Source organism: Polyodon spathula, chromosome 23, assembly GCF_017654505.1.
Source record: "Polyodon spathula isolate WHYD16114869_AA chromosome 23, ASM1765450v1, whole genome shotgun sequence".
In the NCBI taxonomy this organism is placed as follows: domain Eukaryota; kingdom Metazoa; phylum Chordata; class Actinopteri; order Acipenseriformes; family Polyodontidae; genus Polyodon; species Polyodon spathula.
The window spans coordinates 3,103,921-3,123,673 of NC_054556.1; the positions used below are offsets into that span (position 1 = coordinate 3,103,921).

General features: G+C 39.1%; 2 protein-coding genes across 2 annotated transcripts in view; one reads left to right on the forward strand and one right to left on the reverse strand.

Annotated features, from left to right (window-relative positions):
* The window catches only part of LOC121298277 (voltage-dependent calcium channel subunit alpha-2/delta-3-like), a 145,103-nt gene that overhangs the window by 18,583 nt on the left and 106,767 nt on the right, over nucleotides 1-19,753 (reverse strand). The window contains exons 21-31 of the mRNA XM_041225311.1: nucleotides 18,897-18,964; nucleotides 18,410-18,455; nucleotides 18,142-18,239; nucleotides 17,460-17,553; nucleotides 16,914-17,009; nucleotides 16,493-16,614; nucleotides 13,817-13,894; nucleotides 3,871-3,932; nucleotides 3,383-3,427; nucleotides 3,179-3,241; nucleotides 2,041-2,111 (exon numbers count right to left, since the gene is read on the reverse strand). Coding sequence (XP_041081245.1) covers nucleotides 2,041-2,111; nucleotides 3,179-3,241; nucleotides 3,383-3,427; nucleotides 3,871-3,932; nucleotides 13,817-13,894; nucleotides 16,493-16,614; nucleotides 16,914-17,009; nucleotides 17,460-17,553; nucleotides 18,142-18,239; nucleotides 18,410-18,455; nucleotides 18,897-18,964 — 843 coding nt within the window. The remainder of the gene's footprint in view (nucleotides 1-2,040; nucleotides 2,112-3,178; nucleotides 3,242-3,382; nucleotides 3,428-3,870; nucleotides 3,933-13,816; nucleotides 13,895-16,492; nucleotides 16,615-16,913; nucleotides 17,010-17,459; nucleotides 17,554-18,141; nucleotides 18,240-18,409; nucleotides 18,456-18,896; nucleotides 18,965-19,753) is intronic.
* Nucleotides 5,911-12,294, forward strand: LOC121298276 (leucine-rich repeat and transmembrane domain-containing protein 1-like). The gene is made up of 3 exons (XM_041225310.1): nucleotides 5,911-6,289; nucleotides 8,357-8,953; nucleotides 10,889-12,294. The coding sequence occupies exons 1-3, from the start codon at nucleotides 6,283-6,285 to the stop codon at nucleotides 11,332-11,334; spliced, it is 1,050 nt and encodes a 349-aa protein (XP_041081244.1). The 5' UTR covers nucleotides 5,911-6,282; the 3' UTR covers nucleotides 11,335-12,294.

Genomic DNA, 19,753 nt, shown 5'->3' on the forward strand with positions numbered 1-19,753 from the left:
GCAACAGATTTACTCACCCACACGGCTTTGTGGGTTGGCAGGAAAAGTTTAATTTGATTTTTTTAAAATTTGTTTTTGCTTTTATCCCTATGTGAATCCATGATGTGGTCAGATGATTACTTAATAAAATAAATAATTTTAAGGTAATGCTCATTAATCCAGCTGTGAGAGTCTAGCATGTAGCCAAAAGCATGCATCGAAACAGAAACATATAACAGGATGTTGAAATAGAACAAAATTCTACTTAAAAAATGTATCCTGTTCAAAACCATGCTTTCTGGACTGCAGTTCAACCTGCTGTATGCAGCGAACCATAAAATTCACAACTAGCGGGGAATGAAAAGCATGTTTCATTAACAGTAGCAGAGTGGGGGCAATGTTCAGTTATTTCTGATACAATTAAAATATTATTCATTGAAAGCTTATCCCCATTGATCCTTTGAAAGGTAATTGAATTGAAGTAAAAGAAAATTGCATTTCGACAAGATAACTTTCCTTCATTCCAACCCAGGTAATAACATTTTAATTGAATCCCCCACTGAGTCTTCAGTACTATGCTGTGCTGCATTGATAGAGTACATAACATAACCCTGTAAACTGCATTCATCATGTTGGCTAGCTGTGAAGCTTCCTTAGTCCTGTTAACATACTGATGCACAATGAAAACGCAACAGTCACTTTTACATCAATCGCTCATTGGGCACATACATCATGCTATTTACATTTTAAATAGTGAGCAGATAGGTTTGTTGATTGTTTATGTAGTATTGTTCCTTGGGATAACAAAATACTGAACAGGTCATATGATTTCATAAACGCCAGGTGCTCAGTGTCTGGTATTTGAGGTGAGTTAAAATTGCCATAATGAGTCAATTAAGAATCTGTATAATCTTAACACAAGAACAGTGAAAGACCCTGCTTGAGTAATGAAGATCACCTGGTTGCTATTGGCATGATTGAAGGTGGCCTGTCTGTGAGAGAAGTCGCCTGGAGAATGAGATGTTCTACACCAACAATCAGCAGACTAGTCCAGAGAAACCAGGAAACCGGCTCTGTGAGGGACAGGCCACGTCCTGGAAGGCAGAGGGTCACCACACCAGCCCAGGACCGTTATGCTGACTGATGCATTGTTCAAGCCAACCAGTGGGACGGTGTAAGTGTGATGATGTGAGGGGAATCTCCTTTAACACAAGAATACCTTTGGTGCAGACTGAGGGTAACCTTACTGCTTAGTGATACATTGACCAAGTCCTTGAGGCAACATTTTTTCCATTCCTGCAAGCCAATCCAGAAGTGTTGATTTTCCAGCAGGACAATACAAGACCAGCAATGTGCTAGGATTACAATTGCAAGACTTCAAGAAAACAATGTCGAGGTCTTGCCATGGCCAGCTTTTTCTCCTGTAGTCCAACAGAACATCTGTGGGACCAAAATTGGCAGTGCCCTACACGGGAGACAACCGTGACCAGCCAATCTTCGCCAGCTGGCTGCAGCTGCACAGGAAGAGCGGCGGAACATCCCACAGCAGTCTGTCCAGAGGCTGATCAGCTGTATGCGTCAACGTTGCCAGGATGTGTAACGTTGTGTTAATGCTCAGGGAGGTCATACCCGATACTAACTTTGTAATGTTTTCATTCTGACAGTGTGCCACGTTTCATACTGAAAACTTATCATGATTCTTTGATCCGTATTTTTGGTTTACATGTTCTGTGATTTTGTTTGATATCTATGTTTAAAAAAAAAAAAGATTAAATCCAGTATAGTTCTTTGTTAAGTAAAATTCAATCTACCTTAAACTTAGAATTTAATTGATGTTGGAGGTCAAATGTGTCTGAAAATAACTTCTACTCCTTTTGTGGTCTTAGTGCTGGGGTTCAACGGGAGAAGTAAACAATTGAATTGACATTATCTCAAAGGTGTGTGGGGGGTTGCCCTATGCTACTGTACTCATTTTCTCCCAAGGTTATAGGTTATAGTCTGTGCCGTGTGCTAAACTAGACTTTCTGTTTGTGCTTTGATATGAGCTACTGCTTTACTTACCGTTTAAAGGAGCCCATTTGTAACAATTTGCTCATTACAGCTCCTTCCACCTCACCAAAGAATATCCCAGTCTAGGGTAGAACATACAGAGATTCAAGCAGAAGTGTAGGAAAGCATATCAATGCTATGCAACGAATAAAAAGTGACAAAGCCTAAGGTCTGACGAAAGCAGCTTTGACACTTACACAGATAGGGTTCAGAGAGGTCTTGCATACAAAAATCAGAGGACTTAACAAGTTAGTGGAATAATAAATCTGAGGAAATGAGCAGATGGGAGTCTTACACAACTGACTTTAAAATGATGTAACAATGAATTCCATAATTTAAACAAAACCAAATGAAGCGGTTGGGATGAGCATGAATAACAAAGAAAAAGCTCACCCAAATGAGAATAGTACAACAAGAAAAAAGGGTTGCTTAGCTTTTAAAACAAATGCATCAAAGCGAACGCATTTTTAAATTAAAGTATTAATTGTAAATAGTAAAGACTACTGTTTATGTCATGCTGTTTTCTCTAGGCTTGGCTACTGAAGCATAGTAATATACTAGGTAACCTTTGGGTGGGATGTGGAAGGGTAATGAAGTGATCAGAGAAACAGTACATTTATCATTTGTAAACGATTATCCAGGTTGGAGAGACTGGAATCAAACCAGTGAAGCTGGGTTTGCTAAACCAGCTTGTTGCTGTTCACACCCAGCCACAGCATGGAATTGCAAGGTTTCAATAACAAAAAAAAGGGGATCTATTGTATTGTAGTGGTGAGCCCCAAAACAATGTCCTTATATTGTATCTTTCTAAATATGAATTAAAGGTTCAATACTCATCATACACATCACCTTTCTGCATGAACGACAGACGCACAATGACACTTATGGCTTTAAATACTATTGCTCCAAGTGATGACAGAACCCATGATCCACAATAAAGAATACTGCACAGCAGATTATGAGCTGTTCAAAGCCTTAAAATAGCTTGACATTTGTGTAGTCCGTATTTAGGGTTTGCTCTTTCTCACTAGAGAGAGAGAGGTGGAGAGGGAGAGAGACCTATCTATCTATATCTCTATCTCTTATATTCTCATAAAGAATTATATTATGCTGAGAATTTCTATTATTAATAAAACTGTCTGACCCTTACCTGAGAGAAGTCTTCAGAAATCAAAATGAACCCATTGTTGTCTATGAGGTAACAGCTGATATTCTAAATAAAAAAAAAACACACACACACACATAGTTTACAGTATTACTGTTTAACAGTTTATTGCAAAAGTGTATCCTAAAAGCAAGATCACTTCTTTAAACAATAAAGAAGTACATATGGTACCTAAAGTGGTGTACTTACATCATCATCACAGCTTGTAGGACACTTTCCATCAAGTGCTGCACACTGTAATACACCAATAACACAGTTACCAGGGGAGTACTGTACTGTTGGTTTGCTTGACTAGTTACTGTATAGAATGACATCAAGGACCTCTTTGTCAAGTTCCATTTAAAACAACTTCATTGCTTTGTAACAACTTAGTCATCACAATTACTGTATAAACCTGATGGATTGTCTCAGCTGATCATACTCTGAGAAGAGCCGTCCTGTGGTAGATGTCCACCCAAGATAATGGGAATTTACTGTGTAATCATGCAACTAGTTTTAAAACGGCGACTTTCAAGCAGACATAAGTGATCTAATACATACAGTATTTAAATTAAAAACACATTTTTTAAAGGTTTACATAGATTAGATCTGGCTAAAGAAAAACAAAAAAGAACTAATGGAAAACCATGTAGTTGTTCATTAAAATGATAATCTAGCACTGAAGCACAGAAACTCACCTGTCTGCTGGCGGTCCAAAACTTCCTTTGGAAAAAGTCCAGTTTCATCTGGATACCTACAGCTGTTACAAATGGCACACAATTAGAAATCTTATCCACGGTGGTGGAGGAAAGTTTCGCTGTATTCACCATTCATCTAAGTATGTACTTTCCCCTGTAAACACTGTAGGAAATGCACATGATTATTGACGAGAGAAAGTGGAATCCATGCTGCAGTTGAAGGTGTGTGCATCTGGTTTTAGGAAAATAAATATGCTGTAGGAACCAATCTCTTCACCTAAAGCAGCAAGCAGAAGCCTTTAATATTTGATAGGCACTTCTATGCATTAAGTTCCATCACATAGACAGTTGCCAAGTCAAAGAGCACTCTCATTTTGGCCTCCCAAACTAGCTGCAGCTTGCGCTTACTTGGTTGTAGTTGCTAGATATCAATTTCCCTACAACAATGCAATCTCAGTGATATTTCAATAACAATTGAATTATATATATATATGCAATAAGAAACCTCAGGTAATAAGTGTATTATTATTATTGTTAGTAAACGTTTGTTATTTGAAAAAGCCTGCCCAAAACTACAAATGAAGTAAACAAATCTGGTCTGAATTCCAACCTTACCCCCAGTTTGCCACTGTAAACAATGGCATGGAACACACTGTTACTTTACTACCAGCCTTGACATTATCATACTGAGGTCACAGCACAATAAACCAACCCATGGCTTACAAAGGTGGTTGCAATCTAATGCCTGTGTACACACAGAAAATAAGATAATCCCCAAGGATTAACTTGCACTGCAGAGAAAATTAATCCTGGAGTTCAGTGGAGTATTCCAACTCAAAACAGTAACACAGAAAATATAGCTATGTTCCTCAGAAACACGTTTCTTGTAAGAATGATCAAACCTGGCCTTTTTTATATTTTCACTGGCCAAACACTTCAGTCAGTAATAATGCACACAACATTATAGTAAATCAACGCCTTGCAGCAAAAGGCTTGTTATTTCAATCTGAAATCTATCAGCTTGGTACAAAGCTTTATATATATATATATATATATATATATATAATATAATATATCTATATATAGATATCTATATATATTATATAGTACAAATGAAGACAAATCTGATTTGAGTGAAGACTTTTAATTGTACTATATTACTTTTATTACCTGCATAAAGGTCTTTGAACTGAGATTCAGAGCTGTAACCAAAATAAAAAAAAGTGAAGTGGGGTTGTGGGGTCCAGTTTTAGCCACAGGACAGGACAGGTGCAGCCCCATTGGAATGGCTTGTCAATCGAGAGTCCAGACACTCGAAGCTATGGCATTCAATGAATTAGACAGCAGCAGAAACATTCTAACTGAAGCTGTAAATCAACACCATGCACAAAAGAGAATTTGGAACGGGATCGCAAATAACAACTTGCATTGGTGCACTTATTCTCCTGGTCTGTATTCCTTTAAAAAAAGTGTAATAATATTAATCATAATTAAATGAATTTAAATTTTTTTTTTTTTTTTTTTTCACTATCCAGTAGCTGTGGCATTTCAGAGTCACTCAGGTGAAAGTGACTGTAAAGAATAAAAAAAGGTTCCCTTTCACACTCGCCCAAGAGTTTCTTAAGAAGTCCTCTGTGGTTATTACACTGGAAACAAAGCAGCAGACCTATGAAATTCCTTTTTCCTTTTAATTTGTACACCCCACAGACGTCTTCACGCAAACGGTTACGCAGCTGGGTTATTCACTGCATGCCTGATTGGATATGATGGAATTTACAATAGATTTGAAGAAACAATGGCATAACTGCTACAGCAAATGCGAGTGTAACTTTCTAATGAATTAAGAAAAAAAAAAACGTGCCATCAAAAAGCCACCCTACTCTTAGTAATATCACACAGCCCACTGCCACCAGTCACAGCCTGGGTTCTCTGGGATCCATGTGCAGTGTCATCTGACCTTGCAAGGTCTGACACAGCATGGTTAAGTACAACTATAGCGGATTTCCGAAGGTAGCTTTATTTTTGTCCCATGAATTTCAGGCAGATTTTTAAAGCTATTAGGTTTGATTTGCAAGGCACAGCTGTCAGTGTAAGCTGACAAAAAGTCACTGCATGGTCTGTTGGAGAAAGAGAGAGAGAGAGAGAGAGAGAGAGAGAGAGATTGATTCACAAAAAGGTCGGTACAACACAGGAATAGTTGAACGCTAAAGTTACCAGCCCCAGTGGGGTCACTTCTGGCGCCTGCAGTGCACTCCGAATTGTTCTGGCGGATAAAGTTGGAGGACTGGGTCTAATACTGGAAGCTGCTCTGGAAAACATAGTTTTGCTGCCGGCAGTTTTGAACATTTCACGTGAACAGTAGCAGATCAGATTCGTATAGCTTCACACAAAGGAGAACACCAGCTGCCAGCAATGACAGGTAGGACTGATAGATATTGTATTACTGTAGTATACTGTGATGCAGACACCTCTACACATACACACACACACATACATACATACATACTCATGACAAAGTCATAATGCTAGCATACTGACTTCTAATGCAAAGTGTCTGAACAGATTTTGTATCAATAATAATAGCTTTTTAACAGTAGCAAATATAAATAAGGATAAGAATTCTTCTAATGCTTTTCGGAAGTTTGTCCTCCACATCCAATTATTTTCTAAAGGCCTGATTTTTAAAACTCTGCAAGTGGACTTAGAAATGATTTCCTCACTTTTAACAGTTTCAACTTAAATGAAATATTCTGTTGTGCTCAGTGGAGTCATGTTACTTAAATATGCAGAATTCCTTATCACAGATTTACTCAACACAAGTTACCTAGCTTTTAAAAGCAGACACTTGGTATATAATTCTCTTGAAAGTATTTAGAAATTACTTTGCAGGAAGACTCAGTGACATACTGTATTGAAGCCTGCAGTGAAATGGATCGCAACACAATTTAATTATTGATATATTGCCTTATCACCTGTTTGAACATGAAGGTGGGATTCCAGTATTAAATTAAATTAGAGCATGTGCTATTGTCAGTGGAACAATATTAAATGGATATTAAGTTAATAAGTATTGTATGAATAGATTTGTAGAAACATTCCATTAATAAATATGCTGATTATCAAAACAGATCGGAGATGTTTTTTAAAGGAAGGGAACAGCAATTTATTAAACTAACTCCAGTCTTCCGACAGCACTGTGAACATAAATACTGGATAGCTGACAATTCTTTCAAGGTTATATAAGTATTAAATATCAGCCCCGCGCCCTGCTCACCCCATTCATCATTTTAATAATTACACAGCACAGATGTTTTCACAAGAGGAGGCAAGATCGCATTCTTAAACAATGCTTGGAAGACTATTCCAAAATAAAAAAAAAAAACAGCATCCAAGGACCCATTACTGACTCTGGTCATATAATACTTAGACCTTTTAATGTCAAGCTACACTGTTTCTGATGTAAGTGAATAATTCTGCATAGGGTGTCTTTTATTATATACGCCAATACATTTCACTTGGTGCTGTCAGAATGAGAAGGGAGGCTATGCAGGTACACATGATGTATTAACCTGAAATTACAATTTGAAATCACAAAACGAAGATGTTACTCAGGAACGCCATTAAACGTATTAAGTAATGTTCTTTTAATTCTATAATTGTGCCATTTGTTCAATGCACCGGAATGTTGACAATCCCCAACTGTGATTGGTGGAGTTCTATACGCAAGGATTACCTGATATTATTGACTGGGGTGATTTTTACACTCCTTATATTCTCCATATTACTTAATGCCACTGGCTGCACTGTCATGAAATGCACAGGAAGTCTGGAGGAAGACTGCATGAAGGTCGATGAAAGAAATGCAACATGCAGAGAAGGAAAACTTGCTTTCGTTTCGGGTCCTTGTACAATAACTAGGGGAATGCCCAAGTTTGAAAATATCAGCAGACCCCTTTGAAGGTCGACCTGAAATGTTACACTTAGGTATCCCTCTGCTTTAGTGGCACAATTTTAAAATATAAGTCTGCTATCAGGTATCCTCTAGAAAAGCTCACTAATTCAGACAAGAAAAACAAATACAGCTCTGCCTACAAATAAAGCTGTAATACATTGATAACACTAAAACAAAACTGCACTAGTTTCAAAAAAGGCTAATTTCCAAAAACTGGCTATCGATTCCTTAAACATACTAATTACTAATTGGCTAAAAAAATGGCATAGAAATACATCAGCACTAAAGTAGCATATTATTATTTTATTATTGTTAGTTTTTAAATCTCCTTATCTCTTGAAGTATCAATACATTTGCTTGAAATGTCTTAAAAGTCTTTCCTGAACATGGGTACTGTTTTTTATATTTATTTTTTAAGGCTTCTGCTAGGGACCAGATTTATTTATTTATTTTTAAAGAAACCAGCACTGATGTACATTAAATGGCTATTCCAATTTAAATATACCACCTAACGTGTCTCCTGTTTCTACACAGGTGAACTCATTTTGGCCCTGATTAGCATACTGTTGATACACCAGGCCTGTGGATGCCCGAAAGAATGCCACTGCAACTTAAAAACTAAAACAGTAGACTGCAGGGGGCAAGGACTTACTGATATCCCAGCCAGGCTGCAGCCTGACACTCAGGAACTGTACCTACAGAACAACCAGATCCATGCTGTCCACCCCTGGGCCTTCAAGGAGACATTCTCACTGCATGTTTTGGACTTGTCAAACAACAGCATTTCCATCTTATCCACAAGCTCTTTTCAAGGACTGCACAGCCTGCGGGTTCTAAATCTTGCAAACAACTCTATCAGGAATATTGACAGCAAACTGTTCAGCCCCACGAACAGTCTCTCCGAACTGAATTTGTCCTTTAACAGTATAGCAAGCCTGCCTGGGAACCTCGCAGACGACTTTAAAAACCTCACAAGGCTTTCAGTCCGTCACAACGGGCTGCAGAGGCTGGACAGAACGCTACTGGAGCCCCTCTCCAAACTGCAGGCCTTGTTTTTACACAGCAATCCCTGGACATGTGACTGTCAGGTAATTGGACTCAAGCTCTGGCTGGAGAGGTTTCTGTTCAAAGGTTTGTATTGTCTTTATTTCTGACATGATTAAAAGTCACATTAACTACATTGCAACAGCTATGGAATTGCACAATTAACAACTTGGACACACTGTGTTCTGCCAGGCCAATTATTGCAACATCACTGACAGATCTTAAAAACAGATACAGACAGATACAGGAGGCAGTGGTAGCGTCAACATATTACTTTTTTTAAAGAAGTAATATTTTCATGTACAATAGTATAAAGGGCTACCAAACAAAGCTTTACAGACAAGGCTATCGACTGCAAAAAAGGAACCATCAATTCTGAAATTGGAGCTACTTTCCAATAAAAAGAGGCTATCAAGTCTAAAAATATGGCTACTTTCCAAAAATGGTTTGTCTATGTCAAAAAACATACTAATTGCCAATTGTCTTAAAGATGTAATAAAGTTCATTTCAAGTAATATTTTCATGAACAGCAGTGAGTGTCCTGTATATGGGGGCAGATGCCTTCTTTTCCTAAAATACTGAGAACTGCAGTACTGTATGCCAAACCAGGATGCACACAAGTCCATTGTAATCAAGTACACTAGCAAAGCTTGAGTTAATTGTCAACTGATCATAGCTGCTATAATCTAGGAGCAAAGAAATAAGATCGGCAGACACACTACATGTGCTTTTGAAGAAGTAGAAGTTGTAAATGGTAGACATGCAAACTTAGTAAATCTGGTTTCTTCACTTTATTTTTAGCAACATATTGACTGTCGGACAGGCTGCATGGACAGATGTGGATCATACCATTGCTATTGCTATGCTCTCCCGACTGTAGGAATAATAATGATAAAATCATGTGATACAAAAGTATATTCAAGCAAAATCCTTATCTAATCCTTCATCCACTCAGACGAGGTCGTTTTTATAGCCAGAATCTCCATGTAGGTGAAATATATCATCTTCTTAATATATGTAGTGACCTCATTTACTTTGTGCCTTTTTCTTTTCCAAAGTGTTTTTTTTTTTCCACCCCCAAAGTATTTTTTTACTGCTATATTGCTTTTCTGTGTGTGACTGAAATAAACCAGATGCCAGAGTTAACAACTTGGAATAGCAAAGTCTCAGCCAACGAAAAGAGGCTCTTTCGAGTCTTGCTCACTTTGTCAGTTGTCGTATAGCAGAGCCAGGGCACCCACTGCGACTCCCTCTATCAGCAGCAGGGTGCAATGGCTTCCTTCAGCTCTGCAATATCTCTAAATGGTGTTTTTGTTACACTGATAATTCACAGGGAGCACCTGCTGACCTGCTATTGAGATTTTGTTCTCTCTTCACTCATTACCAGTAACTGTACCAGTTTCAGCTGACAGCCTTCCCACTGAGAAACTTGGCAAAGCGCTACGTCCTGAGAAGCTTATTTAACTCTGCAATAAAAGTTTAATTTATATTTTAAATACTCGTTGTCATTAGGGACTGCTCCTAAAATCTCAGCATGCATTTCAGTGTTAAAAAAAAAAAGAGTAACAAAGCTTTCACTTGTGCTGCCTTTGTAATGGTTGGTGTTGAAGGAGTGAAAATGCTTTTTAGAAATTGTACCATATTAGCTTACTGTAAGCAACATAAATTATACATGATTAATATTAAAGAAAATAATAAATCACACAAAATATTGCTGCCCATGAGGACATTATTTAAACAGCATTTAATTCCAATTTACAGTGATTTTGTATGTATGATATTTTTTTAACGTAATACATACATTTATTTAGGGTTACCATATGACTCCATGTACAGAAGGACAGTTCAGGCTTTTCAACTCACACCCTAATGAATTCTGGTGTGTAGTTCTTCTGTGAAAGGTACCTGAGACAGGTAAAACGTCTGTAAAAAGCCTGAACTGTCCCAAACTGTCCTAGTGTACAAGGAGTGATATGGTAACCCAAAATGTTACTTAACGTTTGCCTTTTGTTTTTTTGACAGGGGGAACAATTGACGAAATCCGCTGCCGGCAGCCTGAAGATCTGGAGGGGACAGACCTTCTCAAAGTCCCCTATGAAATGTTCCAGACCTGCCCCTCTACAAACTACAACTACCCGTTCTCCAACATCCAACACACTGACCCCGAGCCCAAGAGTTCCTGCTCTCACGTGCACGACCAGCAGACCGAAGAGAGTGTCCCGGATTGTGACCCGAAACAGCGTCCACGGCCAGTCAGTCTCCGCCATGCCATCGCTACGGTCGTGATAACTGCTGTGGTCTGTGGAATCGTAAGCCTGATGATGCTGGCTGCTGCTGTGTATGGATGTGCTTACGCAGCGGTTATGGCCAAATATCACAGAGATCGCAAGAAAGTGGATCATTTGGCAGCAACTACTGAGCAGGGGTGCCCAGAGGAAAAGGAACCATTGGATCGGTCTCTTGTATAACTATTGCTTTTTATACTGTAAAAAAAACAAAACAAAAAAAAAAAACAACCAACTCATTTACAGTCAATAACTTCACCTGATAGTACTGTAGCACTATTTTACAGACCGTTCCTACCAACTGCATGTAAATACAATGAAACATATATATTAAGAGAAAGATTAAAAGTTACTATATAAAATGTACCATGGCTTTTATTTACATACTAACATAAGGAATGCCAGTAGCATGCATAGCTCTCCATCGGACATAAACAACACACGTGTGAGCACTATGAAAAAGCATTCAGTACAAGGTTAATACAAACAACACGTTACCCCAGTAGGTAGAATAGCGGCTCATAACAATATTCAATACATTGAGAAAGACCTCTAGTCTAAACACTTGTTAAAGATAGATTTTTTAATTTTTTTTTTTTGTAGAACTGTTTGAATGAAAAGTTTGCAGAAGAGCTTACCGCATCTAACAAAGCAGCATTAACGCTTAATAACTTTCACAAATCTCTCAAGCAGCAGGCACAGTCGGTGCAGAGATATAGAATCTGCCAGAATGCTTTTCAATGAGGCCACTGACCATGCCACACTTGACTTCGCGTCACAGGCTGTACTGTAAAATGCCATTCGATTGTGGCACTGCTTGGAGTGAATACAATCTTACAGCAGGTACTGCAAAAATGCTGAGAAGATTGGACCATTTATTTTATGTTTCTTCAAATGACATCACTTAAATTGAAAAAAAAAAAAAAAACCTGGCCTATCAATTTCTTCATTGGCAGCTTAACATGGCTATTACAGCTGTAATTGTACAACCCTTAAGAGCCACGGGGTTCCGTGTCTCTAATGTATGCCACTGTTTAGATCTTCATGCTCTCACTGATGTTCCAGCCAGTACAGGGGTGGAAGCAAGGCTCCCATTGCATAGCAGTTTGATCCATTCCTGGTTTTGCTGTAAGTTTAATAAGACACGCCTGTTCACTGTGGCTAATCAAGCACATATTGAGACATCGAACTGGGTGAAACTGCTATGCAATATGAGTCTTATTTCCATCCCTGCGGTATCTAAATAAATGACCTCATTTATTAGACGACTCAGCTGTACACAAAAGGGTATGAAATACGTTTTTTCCTACAATATCTTGAATGTAAATCTCACAAATGTAGCTTTGACAGTATATGCATCCACAATATGCTACCGAGAGCGTCATGTTGTGTCCTTCAGAGCAATCCACAATAACCATGGTCAATGAAACAAGCACTAAGCATGTGTTCAGCTAATTTAAGAATCTTTATAATGAATTTTGTTAAAGGTGACATTTGACATATTGTAATAGCTTTTCATGACTATTCTGTCCCAAACAAAAGCCCTCTGGAATTAAAATGGTAGAACAATTAAAGCAAGATTTACAGCAAGCATGCTTTTTTCCTGAGCTAAGCCTTGGCACATCGCATTACATAAACTCAGATCTATTTGTGTGGCTGTTGCCAGAAACAATGTGAAGCCTGACTCGGTGCTCTTCTTCCTAATCTACAGAGCTGAATACATCCACGTGTGACCACTCAGTATATTGCTTGAAGCACTGAATACCCTTTAGTCATACAGGAAATTATTTAGCATGGCATTAACGTAATACAAATCAGTGCTCTTCATTTGCATTGTGCGGGACGCGGTCTCATCTTTGATAGCAGTTTTGTTAAAAGTAAATTGCTTCAATGGGTCTGCAGTACTGGAAACAATAATGACCTAATGTGAGCGTTATGTGTTCTTTCCAGGACTGCAGCTGGCTGAAGTGTGTGCTTTGGTTCAATGGACTCATCCGACTAGTGAGTAAATGAACCCCAAGACCACTGACTGCCATCGCTTCAGTACAGAGGTCCAGTCAACAGTGCTTTCTTAAAGCAGAATTTTCCAAAAAATCGAATTGGAACACGGCATAAACTAAACCCCTTTAAAATAATGTTCACCGCTGTCTGTTTGGCCTTTTCGCATGGCTATGAATATTGGATGAACGGTAAGAGTCATTGAAATCCCACACAACACAGGCAGAAAGACTGCATTATTCTTTATCACATTCATTAGCTGGCAAATGCATGCACCAGGACTGAATTTGCATAACATGCTAGTCTTATTGGGGATTATCAGCAATGGTGAAATCGTCTAGATGAGACAGCCATCGCTGAAAACTGAACAAGCTAATGAACCAGAGCTGTCTAGACCAAGAGCTTTCCATAGCTACCTGCAGAGTTACACTTAATAGTGAGCAAAAAGGTTCCAAGCAGAATTCTCCCCCCCCACCCCACTGCAAGCGCCATTTGTTTAAGGAGGCCAAAAATAGAGAGTATGGAAGAGTGTGTCCTGAAGAGCTGAAATCACATTTGCATTGATGCCACTTTGTGACTTTCCAGCCTTAAACACAGGTTCTATACACTGAACTTCCTTACCGGCAAGCACAACACAGTATACACTACAACTACCTGCAAGTCTTACCTGCAACAATGGGAGATTTCCTGTCATCTGAGAGCTGTATGACAGTACTGGCTAACACCACACTTTTATTTTCAGTTCCTAGAAAAAAAAAAACAAATGGTACTATATAACAAAACAATATCCAACAGGATAATGGGTTAAACATTAAGCTAAAAACACCCAAAATAACAACTTTTTTTTTTTAATTCGTTTTTTCTTATTGTTTTTGCATTATTCAGTATCAATTCAGTTTATTAGTTTCTTGTACAATGACCTGCTAAGGCTGTATTCTTGCGGTGTCTTTGAGGATGGTGTGAATGCTGCTTATTAAGTGCTCATGCATGTCACTGCAAAGGGGCTATGCACATCTGAACAAGCGGAGTGGTGTGTGCTAAACACTACGCCCAAATCTGTGTGTACTTTTTTTTTTTTTAATCTCTCCATTTTAAAAATGTATTAACATTAACATAATTAGAGGATAGTGTTTTGTTAACAGTGTATGACATGCAGCTTCTGTATGTGTGTGCAATATCTATGAATTGCTTGCAGTGAGAGAAAGTGTCCAGTGCTATTAGAGACTTCTGTCTGATACATTAGACAAGGTAAATCATACTTAAAAACTTTATCTGAAACGAATACATTTCTTGTAATGTCTGTGAGATGTCACTGTTGTCTTCCACACGGCAATCAATCCTATCAAGTTTATGAGCACTGATTTACAAGAAAGAGCTACCGTACATCGTTTATTCTGCTGGATTGAACCGTGGCACAGGAAAATGCAAGAATCGCTTAACAGCTTTACTGCTAGTTGCTTTATGATACATTATATGACATCTGTATATATACAGATGTAGAGTAAATGTTGAGCCAAAAACATTGCTGAAGGACCTCACGGTTTGTAATGAATAATCCCGTTGCTGAGCTCTTCAAGAATGTGGTTCACTTACAAGACAGCAGAGTGAGCTTGTGCTGTACACACAGTGAGCAACGTTTCCTTGCCAACTCTCTCCTGCTACCATGAAAAGAAAATGCAAAAATATTATACTCATTTTGTTTCAGTAAATAAAAACACGTAGGAACCAGTTGCTCATTTCTCTTTAACAGGAGTTCTCCACCAACTGGTACCCAAGGCAAGGAGTCTGAAACAAACTTGCCAGCCAGACTGTGACTGATACGGTTCTGGGTCTATATACAGGTAGTGGACAATAAAATGGAGACACCAATGTAAAGTCACTTAATAGGGCATTGGGCCAGCACGTGTGGCCAGTACAGCCTGTATGCGCCGTGGCACAGAGTCTACCAGCCTGTGGAATTCTGCAGGAGGGATGCGGCACCATTCTTCCATGAGAAAGTCAATCAACTCACACCTGGTTGATGGTGGTGGAAAACGCTGTCTCAGGCGTCGTTCCAGAATATCCCGTAAATGCTCGATTGGGTTCAGATCTGGTGAATGAGAAGGCCATGACATGGATAACATCAGTGTCATGCTCATCAAACCATTGGGCGACCACACGTGCTCTGTGGATGGTGGCATTGTCATTATGGAAGACACCCCCTCCCGACAGGAAAGAAATGCTGCGACATGGGGTGAAGATGATCACTCAGTACCATTAAGTAGCGATTAGCATTGACCTTGCCTTCTAAGGGAATACACCCAAACCATGCCAGGAAAATGCGTCCCCACATTACGGAACCACCAGAACCCTTCACTGTTGGAGCAAGCACTCGGGGTGTACAGTTCTTTAGGTTGGCACCACACGTGCACTTGTCCATTTGTCGAGAACATGGTGAAGGATGATTCATCTGACCATATCATATTTCTCCACTGCTCTGTAGTCCATTGCCTGTGCTCTTTACACCACTGGATTCGCAAAAGTGCATTGCCTGGTGTGATGAGCGGTTTGTGCACTGCAACCCGACTATGGCATCCAGCTCTGTGGAGTTCTCGGCAGACTGTTTTTGATGAAACTGGCTGCTCACACCCCAAGTTTAAATTTGCAGTCAATTGATCTGCAGTTGCTTGCCTGTTTTGCCTTGCACTTTGAATTAATGCATGGCTATCACGATCCTGGAGTATGTGCTTCCGTCCACTGTTGCCCTTAGCTGATGATGTCTTTCCCTCGGAGTTCCATGCTGACATCACCTTAGACACCGTTGCTCGTGAAAAATCAGCAAGTTGAGCTGTCTTGGTCACTGAAGCTCCTGCCAAACGCGCCCCAGCAATCCCCCCTCTTTCAAAGTCACTGAGGTCTCCTCTTACAGCCATGCTAGCCATAATTATAGCCAATCAGGCCAGCATGTTTATACATGACCCTAAGCATGCTGGGATATTATTTGCTTAATGCATGAGCCACATCTGTGTGGAAGCCCTTGCTTTCAATATACTTGGTGTCCCTCATTTATCCAGGTGTTTCCATTTTTTTGTCCACTACCTATACATATGTATTATTCTACCTTTTGATGCATACAATATATTGTGAGGGCCACTGTCAAATACCTAGCAGGAGTCAGCACTAAACCCACAATCCTCCTGTCAGCAGGAGTGGTAACCTGGGTGAGTGGAACGAGCATGTGCTGCGTGTACAACAAAAGCCTACAAATACAGAATGCAGACGACACCCCTAGCAAGCAGCAGGGAACATCACTGTGACATCAGTGAGGAATTTCAGCCATTTAAAAAGAGGATAACAAAATGACCTGAGCTGAATGGGAGGGAATAGAGGAAGGTTCCTGGGATCTGTTCTGCAGCTCTCTTGTACCACAGTGGAAAGTGATCCGCATTGAATACACCCTCCTTATCTTCAGCTGTCAGGAAGTCTCTTGAAACACACAAAAATCCAGAGTGATACAAACAGATAGGCTCCTGTGCCCGAAGACAAACCCACCTGCAATTTCACTTCAGGGAGATCTACCCAAAACTACCCTCACAGAAGTACTGGGCCAGTGACCCCACTATGGTCCCCATGCCTTTTGGAGTTCATGTTCCAGTGCAAGAAAACTTTCAATTTTTCTCAGGTTTGGTCAAGTCATTTAAATGCAATAGTTGTATAACATGCTTACTTGGTAATAGACGATACAGGCTGAACACTCCGTACTGGGGCTACAGTATTGTACTTACTGGTTTGTGAGCTGCTCCGGGACTACAAAGAGGTTTATTCGGGAGAGGCCAGTGCGCGTTCCTAAGAATGCTATCTCGACACCCTTGTCTGAATTTCTGAAAGAAAATATACAGAATGCATTCGGGTCAGCAGTATTAATACATAACAATGCTGTTTATTAATAAAAAGTAAATACATAATAACAAAATGACCGAGAGACCATCCGAAATAGCACAAACGGACCCATAGAACACGCACCCATACCGCACATAACATATCAGAAAATATAGCCATTGCACTTTTTGGAAAAATACTTTTTCTTGTTTTTTGTTTTTTTTTGGTGCAGTTTGGCATATTTTTTAGTTTTTGTGTGTGTGTGTGTGTGTGTGTGTTTGGAACTATCTCTGTATACATGTAGCTTAAATGCTTATGACCGTTGCGTTTTAGTACTAGATGAATTTAGCGTACCGGTATATCTCATTCATGGTTCTAGTTCTAGTTCTAGATAGAAAATAAGCAGGATAAAGAAACAGATTTAACACACAGATTAAGATAACCCATCTTACTCCGATTTGTTTAAAGCAAGGCTGGTCCAGTAAGCTTCCAGAGGTGCTGTCACCACAGCATCAAACAGCACTTCCTGGATTAACTCTTTGTCACCTGGGAAACAAGAGTTAAAACGCAGCACTGATTATATAATTCAGAGGAATCCTAAATATAAAATTCAGCATTTTTCCGATTTTTTTTTTTTTTTAATTTTATAAAGTAAAACAGAACAATCTGAGTTACATTTTTTATTATTGTTTTCTCAAGCCGAGAACAGCATTAATTGTGAGTATACTTAAATTTAATGTCTGTTTCTGAGCCTCAAATAACAGCTATAAATACGTTTTGCCTTTTCAATGCCTCACACTGTGAAAGTCAAGTCACCGGAGTTCCAGAACACATTCTGTAATTGTCTAGTCTGCCCTCTAGTGGACACCAACACACTCTGCATCCCCGACTGTGTTTAATACCTCTGCTGCTTGCCAAGCACTTTCTGTACCCCATGGGGTTGGCATCCATTTTGTTTCTCGTTTTATACTGCATGTTAATGCTTAATTAAGAAAACAGGGACTTGTTACTTTTACAAGTAGAACTAGTACGAGTGTGAAACTTGCTAAAGTGCTGGATGCAGGTGAAAAGCACTAGTCCAGGCTACCTCAGCTCTGTGCATCACAGCCAGTAATATAACTGCAGCTTTCTTACATTGTAACAATGGCTCTTTCCCAGTGAGGTAGAGTTTAATAGCTTCAATCTGGGAGAGGTACCGATGCTCCGGGTGAAGATCTGTGTTGCAGTAAGTCCTGTCGATAGGACAGTACATGTTATGATTTTGAATAGAACGCAATCATTGACATTTTTTATTTATTTTTTACTGCATACAACACATAAAGCTTCAGCAGAGGGCAGGAAAACAACCAGAAAACATTAAAGTTTAAACAGAATGAAATGCCACCTAGCATGTCATTATTACCATTCGTCTGCCAAGGCCACATCTGGATGCTCGAGGTCATGCAGCCCTGCAAGAGGAATTCACATTGTGATTAGACAATGGGGTCTGGAACTGCTTGTCAGACATTAAACCCTCATGTGCTCCTAGGCCAGTGGCATTTCCTCTGCCTATATGTATATACTGCATTGTTCTTTTCATTTTGAATTGCCATTATTTTATTTTTTTAACAATATATATATGCCATACCTCGCTGGGCTTAATCTCTGCGATTTCAAAAACTGTTTTTATTATTCTTTACTACACTTTTATATTTTCCCACATGTTATACTGCAGTAAAATTTTAGAAGGGGTCAGGCAATTATATTTTGCTGAGAATCAACACATGATCCTCCTGGAGCGTGCTGGAGGCATGCAGCACGCTTGGAAGAGGGAATAATGCAATACTAATAAACCAGCTCTGTGTCTTTCCAGGTAATAGACTCGTTTGTGTATTGTCCAGCCTTCTCACCTTCTTCCACGGTGACATTTCCTCTGAATGAGTACTGCCCGTGGCCCCGAGATAAAGCCACTCCTAGACTGTGCAACACAGAAAAGATCAAACTTGTTATTGTCCACCTGTGATGTGAATGGGGGTTTTATACAGCACATGGCCGGATATTGTAATTGCGCTATTATTGTTAAAAGAGCAGTTCAGTATTGCTTAATTCCTCATGTTCTTCATTTCTCTGCTCTAATTCTGCGCAAATAAAAATCACCCTTTTGCCAGACGCACCATCAAACAACATGCAATGTTATCAATCTACACATACTGCCTCATGCAATACACACACATAGCAAGGAATATACTTATCTACTGTACATGTACACAGTTCACATTTACATCCTACATAGTGTTCCTCACTCATTCCAAAAAGTCTTCTCACTGCTATACATCAAAAGTATTTAAAGGAATATGGTACCTACTGTAGCTCATAAAACATTTTTGGTTGAAAAAATAAAATAAACACATACCCTTTGAAACTAAAGGACAACAACTGATTTGAAAACTGAAGCCACATTTACATTTATATCTATCTTCTAAATGCTTCAGTTGCTCTTTAGTTGTTTTTTGGTTTTTTTTTTTTTAGAATATACAGTAAATGGCTTCTGGTTGTCTTGCATCCATGCATAGCACTGAATTTATTTTAAATCCATTTTCACTTGGACAAGAAAAGGTCAGGTTGTGCAATGCTAACTGACAGTGGATAAGGAATGAGTAAAAACAAATCAATAATAATAATAAAAAAAATTACAATAATAAAAAGATAAACCCACTGTAACACTATAAACCCTCAGAGGGCCATAAGACTAGAACTAACAAAAAGT